The 15,058-nt window shown below is 43.3% G+C and overlaps 1 protein-coding gene across 1 annotated transcript in view; it reads left to right on the top strand.

The window, feature by feature from the left end:
* Positions 1 to 1,486: 1,486 nt before the first annotated feature.
* adamts10 (ADAM metallopeptidase with thrombospondin type 1 motif, 10) overlaps positions 1,487 to 15,058 on the top strand; it is a 51,468-nt gene continuing 37,896 nt past the window's right edge. The window contains exons 1-4 of the mRNA XM_030049123.1: positions 1,487 to 1,540; positions 6,986 to 7,509; positions 12,377 to 12,516; positions 12,729 to 12,938. Coding sequence (XP_029904983.1) covers positions 7,416 to 7,509; positions 12,377 to 12,516; positions 12,729 to 12,938 — 444 coding nt within the window. The 5' untranslated portion in view covers positions 1,487 to 1,540; positions 6,986 to 7,415. The remainder of the gene's footprint in view (positions 1,541 to 6,985; positions 7,510 to 12,376; positions 12,517 to 12,728; positions 12,939 to 15,058) is intronic.

Here is a 15,058-nt window from a genome sequence, read left to right as displayed (position 1 = left end):
CAAAACAAAAAACTACAAGGGTCCTATGGTGATGTTTGCAGAAACAAAAAAAAATGTAAAAAATAAAATAAAATAAAAAAAATGTTTAAATCTGTTTCGAACTGTATTCAGTAGTACTAGTAATTTGTATAGCTATAATTCTGCTACATTAACATAACCTGCCGTTGCAAATGGACTTCAGACACTTGTCATTCTTGGTGTTTTTGGACCTGCATAATCACCTTTTCATTGTTCGAAACCCCCATCTCTCTTTTGACCCCCCAAAAAAAAAAAAACAGTTTGTGCCACTCCCTGTAGGTGGCGCTGTTTTGTAGATGACCAACTGTTCCTCTATTTATCCCAAATAAAAACTGCTTCTACAAAGTATCAAAGCAGGTATGATAATTTTGGAAATAAGTCTAATCTGTTTTTTCCTCTTTGTATCCATAACAAACATAAAGGTCAGAGGTCACAGCTAGGCTAACGTTGCATAGCTACAGGCTATGTATCACATTTCTGACATAGAAAATATTAACAGAATTTGTATCAAACACCAAAAATAGTCTGTGCTACATAAAGACGTGCATATACTACACTTTAACATTTAGTTTCATGAAATAGAAAAAAACAATTAACATGAAATATTTCATTTTAACATAAATATTTCTTCTGTCAGCCTAGCCCAGGTTAGCTACATTTTTCAGGGACTCTTGCCAGCAAAATGCTAGAAACCTGGGAGTGAGCTAGCTGTCTTGATAAACTAAATATAGCCTAAATCCTGTGAAAATTAACAGCTTTTTAATGCTATATACATTTTAAAAATGTAGGCTACTCTATAATGTTAAGAACAGAGATTCAACAGCATGTGAAAGAAGTAATGTCATTGGTAAACTAACCTAAGGGAAGTCTGCTAGTAGCTAAAACATCAAAAAGGTTATAGAACTGAATAGAATAGAATAGAACAGAATAGAAAGCCTTTATTATCATTGTACAAGTACAAAGAAATTCTCTGGAATTAATAAGACAGTTAAAGTCAAACAACAAGCACACATCCAATAAATATTAAACTAAAATATGTACCAAAAAACAAAACAAAACAATGAATATTGTGCTTAAAAACATTATCTATTACAGTTAAAAATGTTTCTTGCGTTCAAAATGTGAACTTTTCTATAGTGTTATGTGTTTTGCTGGTGGATGTATTTAACCCTCTGTAACCAAAGTCCATTCATCTTTCCTATAAGTTTTTTTTCGGACCAACGTTAACTGGCACACCAAATGACAAGAGATGGTAATGTTGTAAATTGAAGGTTTTATTTTGAAAGCTGTAGCCGGAAATTAATTTAGTGAAACTGTGGGCGGCTTGACGCGGCTGGTCCGGCTCCTGTGTCCGGAGAGGAGAAGTTTTCAGTCTGTTCAAAGTGAGCAGCAGTCGCCCACCTCCTCCTCTGTGCTCCTCCAGGCTGCAGGGCGCTGAGGACGGACCGCCGAGTCGGGACGACGCACAGCGGACACTTCTGCGAGGGGGACACGGAGTGGATTTCGTCTGCGGGGAAGTTAGGTCAGTGATCCCAGCGTGAACCATCTCCTTTTTTCCCCTAAATGCAGAAGTCATGAAGAAACTAATCATGGCATGATGCTAGCACAGAGCTTGAATGATAATTTCAGAGGCTATTCTAACGCTTGAAGGCTTATTTCTCCTGCAACTCCAAGGAGGTTTATTATTATACTGTGTACGTGGTGCCTGGAGTTTTTTGCACTTAGTAGTGTTGATGGTATCTTTTATTTCCTGTGTTTGACCCATACCTGCAATTTCTGTTTACTACAGGATTACTATAGCCCCTTATTCTACAGGCGCTCTTATAGTTGCGCTTATTTATTTGAGAAATTAATTGTGTAATATGGCTGGGATCCCCTCATTGGCTGATCCCAGTGTGTGCAGACTGATGAAGGGATGATGTGGCCGACAGTACAGATCAGGTACAGAAGTCAAGGGTGGCATTGTGCCCTCCGCCGGTTGGGGGAGCAACTAAACACAACCAGAAATGACAGCAGAGCTTGAAACAGGTCCTCCCTCACAAGAAATAACTACAATAATTGTATATTTTAGAAGATGCACTATAAAATCACAGCAAAATTACAAATTGCTAAAGGGATTATAAGGAAACCAAAAGAAGAAAAAGAGTGCCTTGAAGTATGACAAGCTCACTTGTGATTATCACAGTCCAACTTGAACAATACATGATTATTATGGTGATACAAAAGGTGCTAAGAAAAATACATTACAGTATGGTATGTATGTGAGCATTGAATATTATATGAATATTTTAGTCATTTTTCATTATGTTTCTGTGACACAAGCGCTTGAATTTGAATCCATAAGATTAACATGTGCAAATAATCAAATCTGTGGTGCTTCACAAAACAGCAGAAATGACAGATGATGTAGTGATTTGATAAATTGAGGTCTACTAGTTTGCAAGCGCCTGCAGGTTCATGCATGCCTGCTTTTAGCATGCAACCCTGTTTTTAATTCATGTCTGACATCTCGTAAATATATCAACAGTGGTCATGTATTTGCACTTGGCGCTGGTTACTGGCACACATGCCATCGGTTTGGCCCCTTGGGTCTTTGGATTTCACCATTTAGCCAGAACACCCCGCCCCACCAACACCACCACCGCCGCCGCCACCACCCCCCGCAACACCCTCACACATGCACAGACATATAACAACTGTCCTTTACTACTACAGTGTTCCTTGAAACATATCTGGGGAACCAAGTCTGTCTCTAGTGGGTACACAAATAAATGCAACATTACAGCTGTTTAATGCTTCTTGGTCACCTGGTTGAACATCTGCTCAAGCTGAGGCCCAGGCTTTAAAAATTACACAATTCCTTTGAAATATGTATGATATGCTTATATGCTGCAAAGTGTGGACTTTGTTTAATCTTTGGTTAAACAGTAGATTTGCCGTATTGCTGGATATATTTTAAAACAAGTCACCGAGAGAGCCTTTGACTACCATCTGTGCTCCAGTCTCAATGTTGCTGACTGCCTCACTTCGTGTTGAGTCAGCTCTCTCACAAAATATTGTTCCAGACTTGAGAGGCTCATTTTCGAGTGAGGGGAGCGCATCCTAGGCCCTCTGAAAGGCCCGGCCTGTTTATGTTCCCACTTTTCATCTGCCCACTGTTTATTTGGGGAAATTGAGAGAGGAATGCCTGCCCCTCTCTTTCTTTACCAGAGAAAGAGCCGGGCAGAGAGAACCAGAGCTTAGAGATATTTTCCTCAATTCTTGGTATTATTTCTATCACCTCATCTGTTGTTGGTTGTGCAGGGTTTGATGTGGAGATCCGTGTGAACTTAGGCAGTGTTTTTTTCCAAGGCAGTTATGAGAGAGGGATTGCTGCGAACGCTGAATCCAACTTGCGACATTCGTCTCACGGGCCATTTGATCCCACAGCCTTTTTAGTCTTGTTAGAAAAGAGAAGCCACGCTGCCACATTCCCTTGAGCATAACGAAATAATAAACTGAAGCTAAACCTGATTCATGAGCTATTCTCTGATCAAAGTGGAGACAGTGTATATGTGTGTGTATGTGTGTGTGAGTGTGTGTGAGAGAGAGAGACAGAGTGGGGGAGTGCTAGACTCTGTATGGTGTTTGAAGCTGAGCAAGGGACACTTAGCATCTGTTCGCTCCACACAGACTTTACTTTGAGCCGGTCATATGGCTTTGATTAGTGTGCTCGTTTTCAGCTAGCTTGACTCTCCTTGGCAACAGTTAAAGACAAGGACAGTATAGATAGCTCTAGTCTGCAAAAACATACTCTACATCCCGCACACCACATGAAAAGCTCCAGTTGCTAGTAGATGACATGCTAAAAAAAAAAAAAAAATGATGTGTCAAAACGCTTCTGGGTCCACTGGCTTGATTACATCGCAACTTTGGCCCACCCTTGAATTCCCACCTAATTATCCTGAGCGTTCCAACTTTTCTCTCTCTCTCTAACAACGACCCCTTTCTTCTGCTGTCTTTTTGCAAATTATGATTGCATTGTGATTGTGTGGCCTGTCTGCAGCTCGCTCCACGTTCTTACTTGGCCGCGATTTGCAGCTATACAGTAGATATTCATAGCTGTCAAAGGTACTCATCCAAGCAAAACACTAACTACAGAGTCAGTCACAGCATATGGGCTTACTTGGCCTACTGACAAACATGACTTTTTTATTTAGAAAAGTGATATAGCCCAGAGGGAAAGTTTTGCACAACACACCACAGAAGATGTATGACACAATCACCTCTGCAAGACGGCTCACTCTTAATTTAGCCATATTTTACTGTGGTTTATAACGGAGCAATAATTTACCGAGAAAGCTGTTCAAGGCAGTGCAGTGTTGGAGGGGATCTTTGAAGGCAGTCCGCAAATCTTTTTAAGCAGCCTTGTTTAAAATCACCAAAGGTCGGCGTAGGGGGTCCAATCATCTGGGTCTTGTCTAAATAAACAAGATGAGAGCGAGTTGTAATGAAAAGCATTTGATATCAAGCTGCAAGTTTAATAAGCCCACTATAAATTGAGACTGGGAGCAGAAGTAATGAAAATAGAGGGTAGCTGGAGCGGAGCAGGAAATGACTGGGAGAAAGCCTGAAAGCCCGAGGGAGGGGAGAGAGAGGGAGAAAGAGAGGGAGAGAGAGAGAGAGAGAGAGAGAGAGAGAGAGAGAAAAAGAGAGAGACTTACAGTAGTTCCATGTATGAGGGAAGCAGCAACAGTACAAAGACCCCTCAGTGTTTTTAAGCTCGCTCTCCCTGTACTGTACCTTCCCAATGCTGCTTGGAGCTCAGGGGAATGAGAGGCACATTAAGGCCTCCTTTCACATCTACTTTCATACACACACATGCACACACAACCATTCCTCCACACTCATTCAAGAATGGCTCTCCCAGCTGGCCTGAACAGCTTACACTCTACTGTCTCTCTCTTGTTCCCCTTGGGCTTTGCACTCTTTTTTTTTTTTTTCATTTCAGGAGGCAACTTGTTCCCTTGCTCTCGTCACCAAAAGGTTTCCCATCTGCTTCCGATTACCTTTGGCTGCAGTTGGTTAGCCGCCAGCCATCTGGGCCAGTGTGGCGTCTCCACTCGCTCTTCTCTCCCCAGACAGCATGGAGGGAGGGATAGAGGGAGGGAAGGAGGGATAAAGGCATGGACAGAATGAGCTGGGTGGCCAGACTTATTGGGAGTGAGGATATCAAGGGTTGGGTTTAGCTGACACTGCAATCCATCGCCAGGAAACTGAAAGAAACAAGTCAAAGAGAAGGGCACCGATGAAACGGTGACTCCTCATCCTGGCTCAGGTCTGTTTTTGTAATGGGTAGTGTAGGTCTGAGGAAGTCATTATCGTTGTTATTATAAAGCAGACCAGCATTATGTTGGTCTCTAAGTAGAAAGTACCTTAAAGTGGAACACCACTCAATTAAAAAGTAGGTTGTGGTTCACTCATTGCAAAGGACAGGCATATTGGTAGGTCGGAAAATGAACAAGTTTCTCCTTAAGTTTGTAACCAGAGAGCCGAGATGTTAACCTGTGATGTCAGGCTGACCCGTAGCCTGGAACTGAACTGTTACCTCCAAATGATCATCATCCTGGGGACTGTCACAACCACTTTACTTTCTATGAAGCAGTCCGAGGGAGGAACAAACTTTCCTGCCAGTTCTGGCATTGGGATACTCTAATGAAACTCAAACTCTCGTGAGGGATAGAAAGCACATATGTCAAAGCTGAAATTCACTGGCAGTACCCTGTATTATAGTATCCTCACCTTTGCCTGAGATATAAACAAGCTGCATATAGTCATTCATACCATCAGTCAGCTAGCCAGGAAGCCAGCCAATTAGTAAGCCGTACAGTCAGGCAGCCAGCCAGCAAGTCACTCAGCCATACAACCAACCAACGCAGTCAGCCAGCGTAGCAGTGGTGGCAACCTGCTGCTTTCCTCAAATTGGCTCATTTTACCTCCAAAGCCTCTGACATAATACCCACTTCAAGCCCTGTTTGGGCATTAAGCATAGCTTTTTACAAGATCAATGCCTTCCTTTGTGTTTGAAGTCTTTTTCCGGTGGGCAGACAGCTTAAGGAGAGGGGCCAGGGGAGCCCCAGGTTGGGACCTGCTCTGTTGTCCATGGTCATTAGAGTGAAAGACAGGGTATTTGTCCTCCCTCAGGGTATTTGTCCTCAATCATGGCCTCCCTCACAGAGGCCATGATTGATTAGCTAAACGAACAAAGCGGAGGTAGGCGGTGCTTCACTGGACGTTGACTACAAACTGGAGAGATTTGTCTTGTCAGTGAGGGACTGCATGGGTCAATGGGATCTCATGCTGTCTTCCACTCCCAAATGCCCTGTCTGTTGCTCTGTGTCAGTAATTCCACTCTTACACTAAGCATGGCAATTTAACACAGGGTTGCTTTATCTGGGGCGAACCGTTAAAAAAAAAAAGGCAGGTAACACTTAACAGAATTAGCAGAAGTATTATGTATTTCACCATCAGGTTAACTGGTGTCACAGTCCTCCAACCCGACTGAACAGCAGCATTTCATCTGACATTCCACTCTGGTAATATATCATATTGCATAGGTTGAAGTTACATTGAGATTATGTCCTGTATTATCATGCCTATGAGGATCACAAATGAATGGGTGACCTGTTAACACCTGTGCTCCTTGGAGCTGAAGCCAATAATTACCTGGGACTACAGGGATTAGAACAGGACTGAAATGCCAGGTTGTCCTGTTTACAGTGAGCTCAATTCCTGGATGGTAGTGGGATATTTTTCCAGTCTAAAAGGGCTGTAGTTCTTTCTTGTTCTTTTCCTCCCTTCTCCTCCCTCCCCCTGTCTCTTCTCCTTTCTCCCTCTACCTTTACCTCTCTTTTTGAGCATTTGTTCCTCTTTGCCTTCCCTGCCTTCCTTCTCCTAGGTCACTAAACTGTTTCTTTCTCTTCTGCAGGGCAACAGAGAGGAGTGCAAACCCACTGACGCTGCTGAGCCCACTGAAAGGCCCCCGACGCCGCTCCACCTCCTCCTCCGCGCTTCTCTCAGGACTTCTCCAGGAATCATCATCAGGCTGCCAGGACAGACTGACTGTCCGACACACTGTAGAGGCTGCTATGTCTTGCTGAACTAACCACTCCTCTTGCAAAATTCCCCAAAACAGAGATTGTGTGTGCGTGAGAGAGAACAAGTGAGAGAGGATAAAAGAGAGAGTGTGATAGAGAGAGCCCAGACTGACGCTTCCAGCAGCAGCTATGGCCCAAGAGAGCGCTGAGCTGTCCCACTGCTAGGCGAGGGGGCGTCCGAGAGGGCTGGAGACATGTTGGGACAGAGGCCCGGGGACCACTGCACTGAATCTTGTTACTATAGCAACTACTGTAGTAACCATGGAAACGCTATGGAGGACCCTGGCCTGCACTGTCATAGTCGCCATGGTTGCCACCGAGGTCGCAGGAGGTCGCAGAGATGAGGAGTCACAAGGTGAGAGGAGGCACTGCCGCCTGAGACCCCGTAAGACAAATCATTTACCTCAGCAAGGAGGGTGTGCACCTGACTCACAGACTTCAGCTGGAGTTAAACACACTAAAAAGTAGGCTTCCCGATGTAGATAAAATCAAATATCACAATATGTTTCACCAAAAACCTCGATATCGATATTGTGACATTGTTGTAGGGATGACTACCAGTGCTTTCATAAGATATTTACACACAATAAAACAGTCATTAGTATTTTGGATATAATGACCAAGCAAGTAGAAGCAAGTAACCAGACAGCTATAGCAGTCTAATTAGTTCAGAAATTGCATTCCTTTTCTGCAATGCAACCTTAAAACCAGGAAAAAAACATCACTTAAGCCATATCATGATATTATGATATCCAAAATCCAAAGTGATATCTAGCCTCATGATACCAATATAATATTGAATCACCCAGTCCTTTTATAAAGTGACAGGCTGAAGAACTTTAGGTCCTTTTTCTGAATAGTACCAAAAATCATAGATTTATTTTCTGTGAAATAGACTTTCAGTTCTTGGTTGGAAATGAAAGGTACACCTGAGTCTACTAGGAACCCTAAATGATAACCGCACTTCAGTGAATTCAGGATTTTTGAATAGAACTGAAGTTTCCTCGGGCAGAAATATGGTTTTCATTTTGGGCTGAAAAAAAGTAAAGGACCCATGCTCGCCCAAATTCTATCCAAATTCCACAAAAATATCACATTTTTGTGATTTATTTTTGAACTGAATAAGTGATTATAGTATATCAGATTTGTATTGTGGTAATTTAAGGATCTAAATGCTGTATGCACTGCAGCTGCTGTAATTTGTGTTTATGATCCACATGCACCGCTCAGACGAGACATGTTGAGTTAAATTAACCGTACCATATGGTGCAGGTCTGACCCGCCTGTCTGACTGACTGAGGCACACTGCAGGCCCACGGGTCTGTGCTGCTGAACTTGAACTCTGCCTTCACAAATCATGTCCTGTGGCACAGCCACGTGCCCGCCCCCCTCACCGCTCACTGCACCAGTATCTCTCTCTCTCTCTCTCTCTCTCTCTCTCTCTGTCTGTCTCTCCATCTACCTATCTATCTCTCTCACTCACTCTGTCTCTCTCTCAAACACACACACACACACACAGACATACACATATGCACACTATAGTTGGACAGACTGGGAACCCCCAAAGGCATAGATGTAAATTCCCTGAGTGTCCGCGACTTGTCATCCAGAACAAGGCCGTGATTGTGTATTTCCTAAACTTAACCTCTGACCCCTTCCAGTCATCTGTCTCCAATAGTCTGCCACACCACTTCCACTCACCCTGACATATGGGCCCCTCCCATCAGAACTCACAAATCCCCACAGAGGGCCATGTCTGCACAAGGTCTGTGTTTAACCTTTTGTGACTCAAATCTGATCTTATTACTTTCTGTACAGGGAAGAATTGCATCAAATTAGATCTTAACAGTTTCCAAATAGCTATAAAAAGCCCAGTTGTGAGTCATGAAGAGTTAAAAATATGATTCTGTGTTTGTCGTGTAAATCCAGCACAGGACAGGGTTTATCTCACTTTCTCCTCCCATGGGTGTTATGGTAGGTTGTATAATTTATGCCAAACACACCTGTCTTCTGTAACCAGCACAGTACTACTGTGTTTTGGGTGAGCACATGTTATTACTTGAATTGAAAGGGCAGCATTCAGTTTGCGCAGTAACAAATAAGACTCAAATACATTGCAAAGTTACTGCAAAGTTATGACTAAAACTATTATGTAACAAGTTGGGGATGAAATGTTTCTGTTCAATACTTTATGCTATCAACTCGTTTACTGCACAGTCTCTGCTCTCTGCTTTTTGTCTCCCTGTATGTTTCTCTCTCTGTCTTTCCTCTTTGAACTTGGCTCCATTCAGGCTTTGGCTGTTATCTTAGTATAAATGGTAACCCCTTTAAGTCATTTTAGATTAAAAGACTCAAACACAGCAAATGAAATAATGAGAAAATTGCCAAAAGCATGAAATGTCTCTCTCTTGTGTTTGCTGGTCTACTTAATGTGCAGCTGTGTGTAGTATATTTTGCTAGTGTCTGGGTGTTTATTTAAAAAGAGCGAAAGGACAAATATGCAGACATGCTGCAGTAAGGGGTTTGGGCTTTATGGCATCTTGTTTCTCTCTTTCTTTCTCTTATTCTGCTTTCAAATAACCCAATAATGAGGTAAGGCATCATTGCCGTGGTGTTAAGTCATTTGCAGTGAGTATATATGTGACCTTCCCGAGACTCAGCACTTTGCAACTTGACCCCGTAACTCAGCCAGTCAGTCATCCCAGTCGTGATGGACAGACAAGAAAGACAGAGAGAGCAGAGCGAATCAATCTTTCCTTGTCCCTGTAATGAGGGTCAGGCTGCAGGCAGACGCACTCGGAGGAGACTTACGAGCATGGGAGCTGCTGACAGGGCCCTGCGGCGCTGCAGGCAGGCAGCCCCTCAACAAAGATGGAGCTGTTATGGGAGCCAGCGATGGACGAACCCCTTCAGCTCCTCTACCTTCACTGCTCTTGTGTGCTGCCCAGACTGAAGACAGCTGTGGCACAGCTGGGGGAAAGAGGAAGAGAAAGAGAGACAAATGAAGCAAGAGTGAATGAGAAAACAGCCCAGCTAAGAGAGCCACAGTTGAAAAAGGCCACTCGTTCTCATTTGTTTTTAAAAGGAACATCATTAAAACCACCCTCCTTGTAAAATATATAAGTGGAACCCTGAGCAGAGTCAGGTCATGGTTATTTTGTGATGGTGAGCTCTTCCTCCACCATGCCAGGCATGGCATGGAGGGAGGGAGGGACTGTTTCCATCCACAGTATTTCCATTGTTTTCACTTGGTGATAGCAGAAACCAGGGTAATGCCCTACACATGGGTGGGCCCTCACCCACCCCCAGGAGGCCACGGGATCGTATTTATCAGCACAGAAGCTGCTGCATTGTGACCCTGTTCATCACACTGGGAGGATCTACTGTCAAATTTGGCCACCATGTTTTCCACTGTCATTCTATATTTGTGCTCCTTTGATGTAACCTCGTTCTTCAAATTAGGATTCAGTTGTCAAGGTGGGTTACATCAACATATCAGCATTGTGTTTCACTGATGATTAGGAATCACTAGTGTGCCAAATGTCACTTTCGCTTTCATTAAGTACAAAGAGGAGGTGGATCCATGTGGCATCATCTCTTAATCTTATTCCCTTATTGATGTCCCTCAATAAATAAGCAGTTACAAAGGAGTAAATGTGTAGAATGAGACAGCTGAGGCGTGGATTATGCAAAAGGAGCCGCAGCACAAAATAAAATATTTGTTTTCCGATATTTGTCGCAAAATGGTGGAGGAAATACTACATTAACTCACCCCTGGATTTCAATTAGACTCTGTTCAGCTGACGTCATGGCCACTGCAACTTACAAGTGATGTTGATCAGTACACTGTTTGAAATACTGGTAGGCACAGCCAGCTCAATTTGATACCAGCTAAGAGGTAAAATTAGGCATACTTAGCTGTGTTAGATATGTAGGTAAGTGGATGGGGAGGAGTGAGGGGGGCCTTTGATGGGAAGGAATGAGGGAGGAAAGGTCTGTTGTGACTTTATTTTCCGTAAAACACTTTATGACAGTCGTGTTTGTTGCTATAGATATTCTTAATCAAACGGAGATGGATGGATGGATGGGTAGAGAGACAGAGAGAGCCCTCATAAAAACAATGGTGTAGCCCACCAGCTGTGCCAGGCGGCCACACTCATTACTCCACCAGGTTTAACAGGTGGCTCTGGCTGGCTGGATTACCGTGAAGCTACAGACAGGGTTAGAGAGTAATGGATTACATGTAATAGGATTACTCACAGACATAATTTAGGATGTGGAAAGCATTTTTATCGAATGCAACTGCAAAAACAACTAACATGTTCATGCTCTGCTTTATTAAAATTGCCCAAATCGCCAACTAGATTTTTCCCACTGCCTTGCAATTGAATGTGTGTGGCGTGTCATTAACTCCTACCAAAGGACTGAGCTGCATCTACTTTATTAGGAGGTGTGTTTTATAGGGCCCTTCCTTCACTCTCTCCAGGAGCTTTTCCTTTGCTTCAAAAGCCTGCCCAGGTTACAATAATACTACCTGCTTATGTGCAGCATTTTAGAAGAGCCGGATGACTGTGTTGTGGGAAATAGGAAGTAGATCCGAGCTCATATGAAAGTAATGTTTCTGAGGGATGTGAAAGATAGGAAAAGCAGCAAGGGGGTTTGTAGCAGTGCTTGCTGTTTATTTAAACCAGACCTACCCGCCGTATACAGAGTATTTTTTTTCCTGGTGCAGAGCTCTCCAAAGCTGTCTCAGGGAACTCTAATCTCTGGCTGTTTACTCTGTGTGGGAAGGGGCTGCTTCTCTACCAACCACGGCCAAAGGTTTGATGAAAACTGGGCTCATTTGCCGGTGACCTTTTCCTGTTAGTTAGCTGTCGCTGGCTGTTTGGAGCTGTGTGTGTTTGGACAATAAATCTCCACCAGACCCCGGCACAGCCTGGGAGAGACAGGAAGTATACAGTTTCAGGGTTACTATGGCAACGGCCCTTTGGCCTCATGGAGGAGGGAGGGCTCGGAGTGGCTAGGGCTTGAGAGCTATGGACGAAAAAGACCTCAAGGTTCCCTCGCCAACTGGGTTACTTTCTCTATAAAAAGCCTCATGGCCTCATTCAAAATAAACAACTCTTGAGGTCGATTAGATTAAAGTGAATTTTGGCTTAATAAAGTCAGCCTGTGTGTTTGGTTTTATGTTGTACTTACCTTCTCTCTGTTTTCCTCTCTAGCTGCGTTCCTGTCCAGTCTAGGCCAGTATGAGATCGCCATCCCAGTACGTGTAGGACCAGATGGGGAGACCCTGGACACAGAAGAGCCTCCCCGCCACCAACGAAGGCGACGCAGCACTGAGGACAAGCCACCAGACACTGTATTATACTTTCTGACATAGTTTCTCTTTTCTGTTAAAGCTTTTGTTTATCTTTTATTCTCTAAAGAAGCAGAATGATGTCATTCTGGGTTGAATACTGCTACACACATTTCAGTAATTTTTGAAAGTACTTGGAAAGTGTTTTTTTTTTTTTTTTTTCGTTCTGAGCCAAGGGCTTTTTCAGTCGAAGCCTCTTCTCTTCCATCGCTCAGCTCTTCTACCAGCTGTCCACACCACGTACCAACTTCCTGCTGAACCTGACGCTGCAGGGGGGGCTGCTGTCCCAGCAGTTCAGGGTGGAGTATTGGAGGAGAGGCCGTTTAGCCTGGAGTCACCCCTACTCCCCCCACTGCCACTATGTAGGACACGTCCAAGACCAGCTGCACTCCAGCAAAGTGGCCCTCAGCAACTGTAATGGGCTGGTAAGTCTTCCAACTCTAATCTTCACTCAGATCGTTTAGGTTGGTGACACAGTACAATAAAATGGCCTTGACGGCAGTGTCGGAATCTGGCAACTGTGGCTTCAGAAATGTTTGATAATACCACAACATTACCTGCATGACTTGTCCAACTGTGCCAGACCCATGTCAGCCTCGTGAATTGTTAATTTTTACCAAATTTGACTTAACGCTGAGCCCTCAAGTTAGCTCTAATCTTTTACAACTACAGATGTACCGATTAATCATTCAGCTGACTAATCGGGTCAATATCTGGCATTTTGTGATAATGGGCCTCGGCTGATATCTGCACCCACAAGGCCAATAAACAAAAATGTCTGCAGACACGTTTTTATTTACAGTAAGTGCACTGCAGACAGTGTGCAGATCTACTTAAGCAAACAGAGACAAAGCAGACAATAACATTAGTGCTATGTCAATTTTCATTTAAGTTCATTCATTTTGTGTCTCATTTGTATATTGTTGTATGTTGTCAAATGCCAAAAAAGAAAAAGAAGACATAATATCGGCATTATATATCGGCCATCGACTATCCCACTTTCTAAATATCGACATTGGCCATTGAAAAACCCATATTGGTCAACCACTAAACCCAACCACTATAATAGAGTCGCATGTAACAGTGGTTACAATCATATTTTCTGGAACAAAGTCTCAGATCCTCCTGACACTTGGCTTATCGTGAAGGAAAATTCAGCTTTTGGAATTTCTTGGTCCATTTGGTTTGGTGGTGTTTATCTTGTGGACAAATAACCAAATGGAAACGATGTGACATCATGTTGAGGTATTTCCAGCCCAACTATGACAGGGTGTAAGAGCAGAAAATATTTCAACCATCTGAAACATTAAGAATAAACATCAGGTTTTGGTGTCAGTCCCTCAGAATCAAAGAGCAAATGGCCTTTGCTTGCAGCATTCAGATATCACAAATCAACATCAGCCACCGCAGTGTCTCTGCGACAGTTTCAAGAGGACTCTCACTAAAACAGTCCACTGCAGGTTAGTTAGGACATGATTTAACTCAATTTCTTTTTTGGCAAATAGTTTAAACCTATTCTGGTCTCGTGTTACTCTGCTGTCCTTCAGAGTGAGTTTGTTATGAGAGAAGACCAGGGCGCTCTTCTGGTGTTCACTGCACTAGCAGGCCCATTTTCATCCCCATTTACCTCCTGTACTGATTAAAAGTCACCACTCAGTATGCCACAGCAGAGGACTGACATCAGTTTGTTGTTGCCCATAGCTCAGAGCTCAAAGTTTGTTCTTTTCCGAGTCATTTGATACCATATTCAGAATTTTAATGTGTAATTTTGCCAGGGTAAAGGCATTTTTAGTGATCAAACAACCCTGTATCCTGCTTCATCTCATGACAAAAACAGTTGTATATACAGTTGAGGATTAGATGTGTTCACAAAGCGTTAATAAGCCGCACACGTAATTACTGATGGTCAGACCAGCATGAGTAAATTCAACAGCGAATGGACTGTGTGTCCAGGGGAGCATCACTAACTTTATTATGGGATTAGGTGCACTTTGAAAGCTCGAAGCAGTGAGTCGAGGGGAAACATTCACCCTGACCCCGGAGACTGAGGCCAAGAGATCTAACGAGAACCACAGGACATGTTCATGTATCTCGCTCTGTCTCACTCTTTCACTTTCTCTCTCCCTTTGTCTCTCTCCCGGTCACGCTCTCACGTGTGCCTGTGTGTGTTTGTGTGTTGTGGGGTCCCGAACCTCTGCTCTCTGCTCTAATTGACATTGTGGGACAGTGTTTGTGGTGAGACAGTCTGAGCACAGAGTGATATGATGATTGTGTCAGACATAGTATCTCTACCATTGTTAGGAGTGAGATTTAGTCAGTGAATTATCAATGAATAACTTTGAATTGGACATAGACCTGAATTAGGCTGCAGTGGTGAGCTCAGGAGTGCATGAGATCATGACATCTGGAATGCCATAATATTTTATGTCCATGTTTGTGCTGAAGAGTTGTACTAATGCAATAATTCGATAAATATGTTACTCTAAAAATTGCTCAAAAATGTATTCATACCTGTTAAAGTCTTCAGTGGCTTAATAGTGTAATA

The sequence above is a fragment of the Myripristis murdjan genome, chromosome 4, assembly GCF_902150065.1.
Source record: "Myripristis murdjan chromosome 4, fMyrMur1.1, whole genome shotgun sequence".
NCBI classification, from domain to species: domain Eukaryota; kingdom Metazoa; phylum Chordata; class Actinopteri; order Holocentriformes; family Holocentridae; genus Myripristis; species Myripristis murdjan.
The sequence above is the reverse complement of the archived record's forward strand: the minus strand, read 5'-3'. Positions and strand labels throughout refer to the sequence as shown.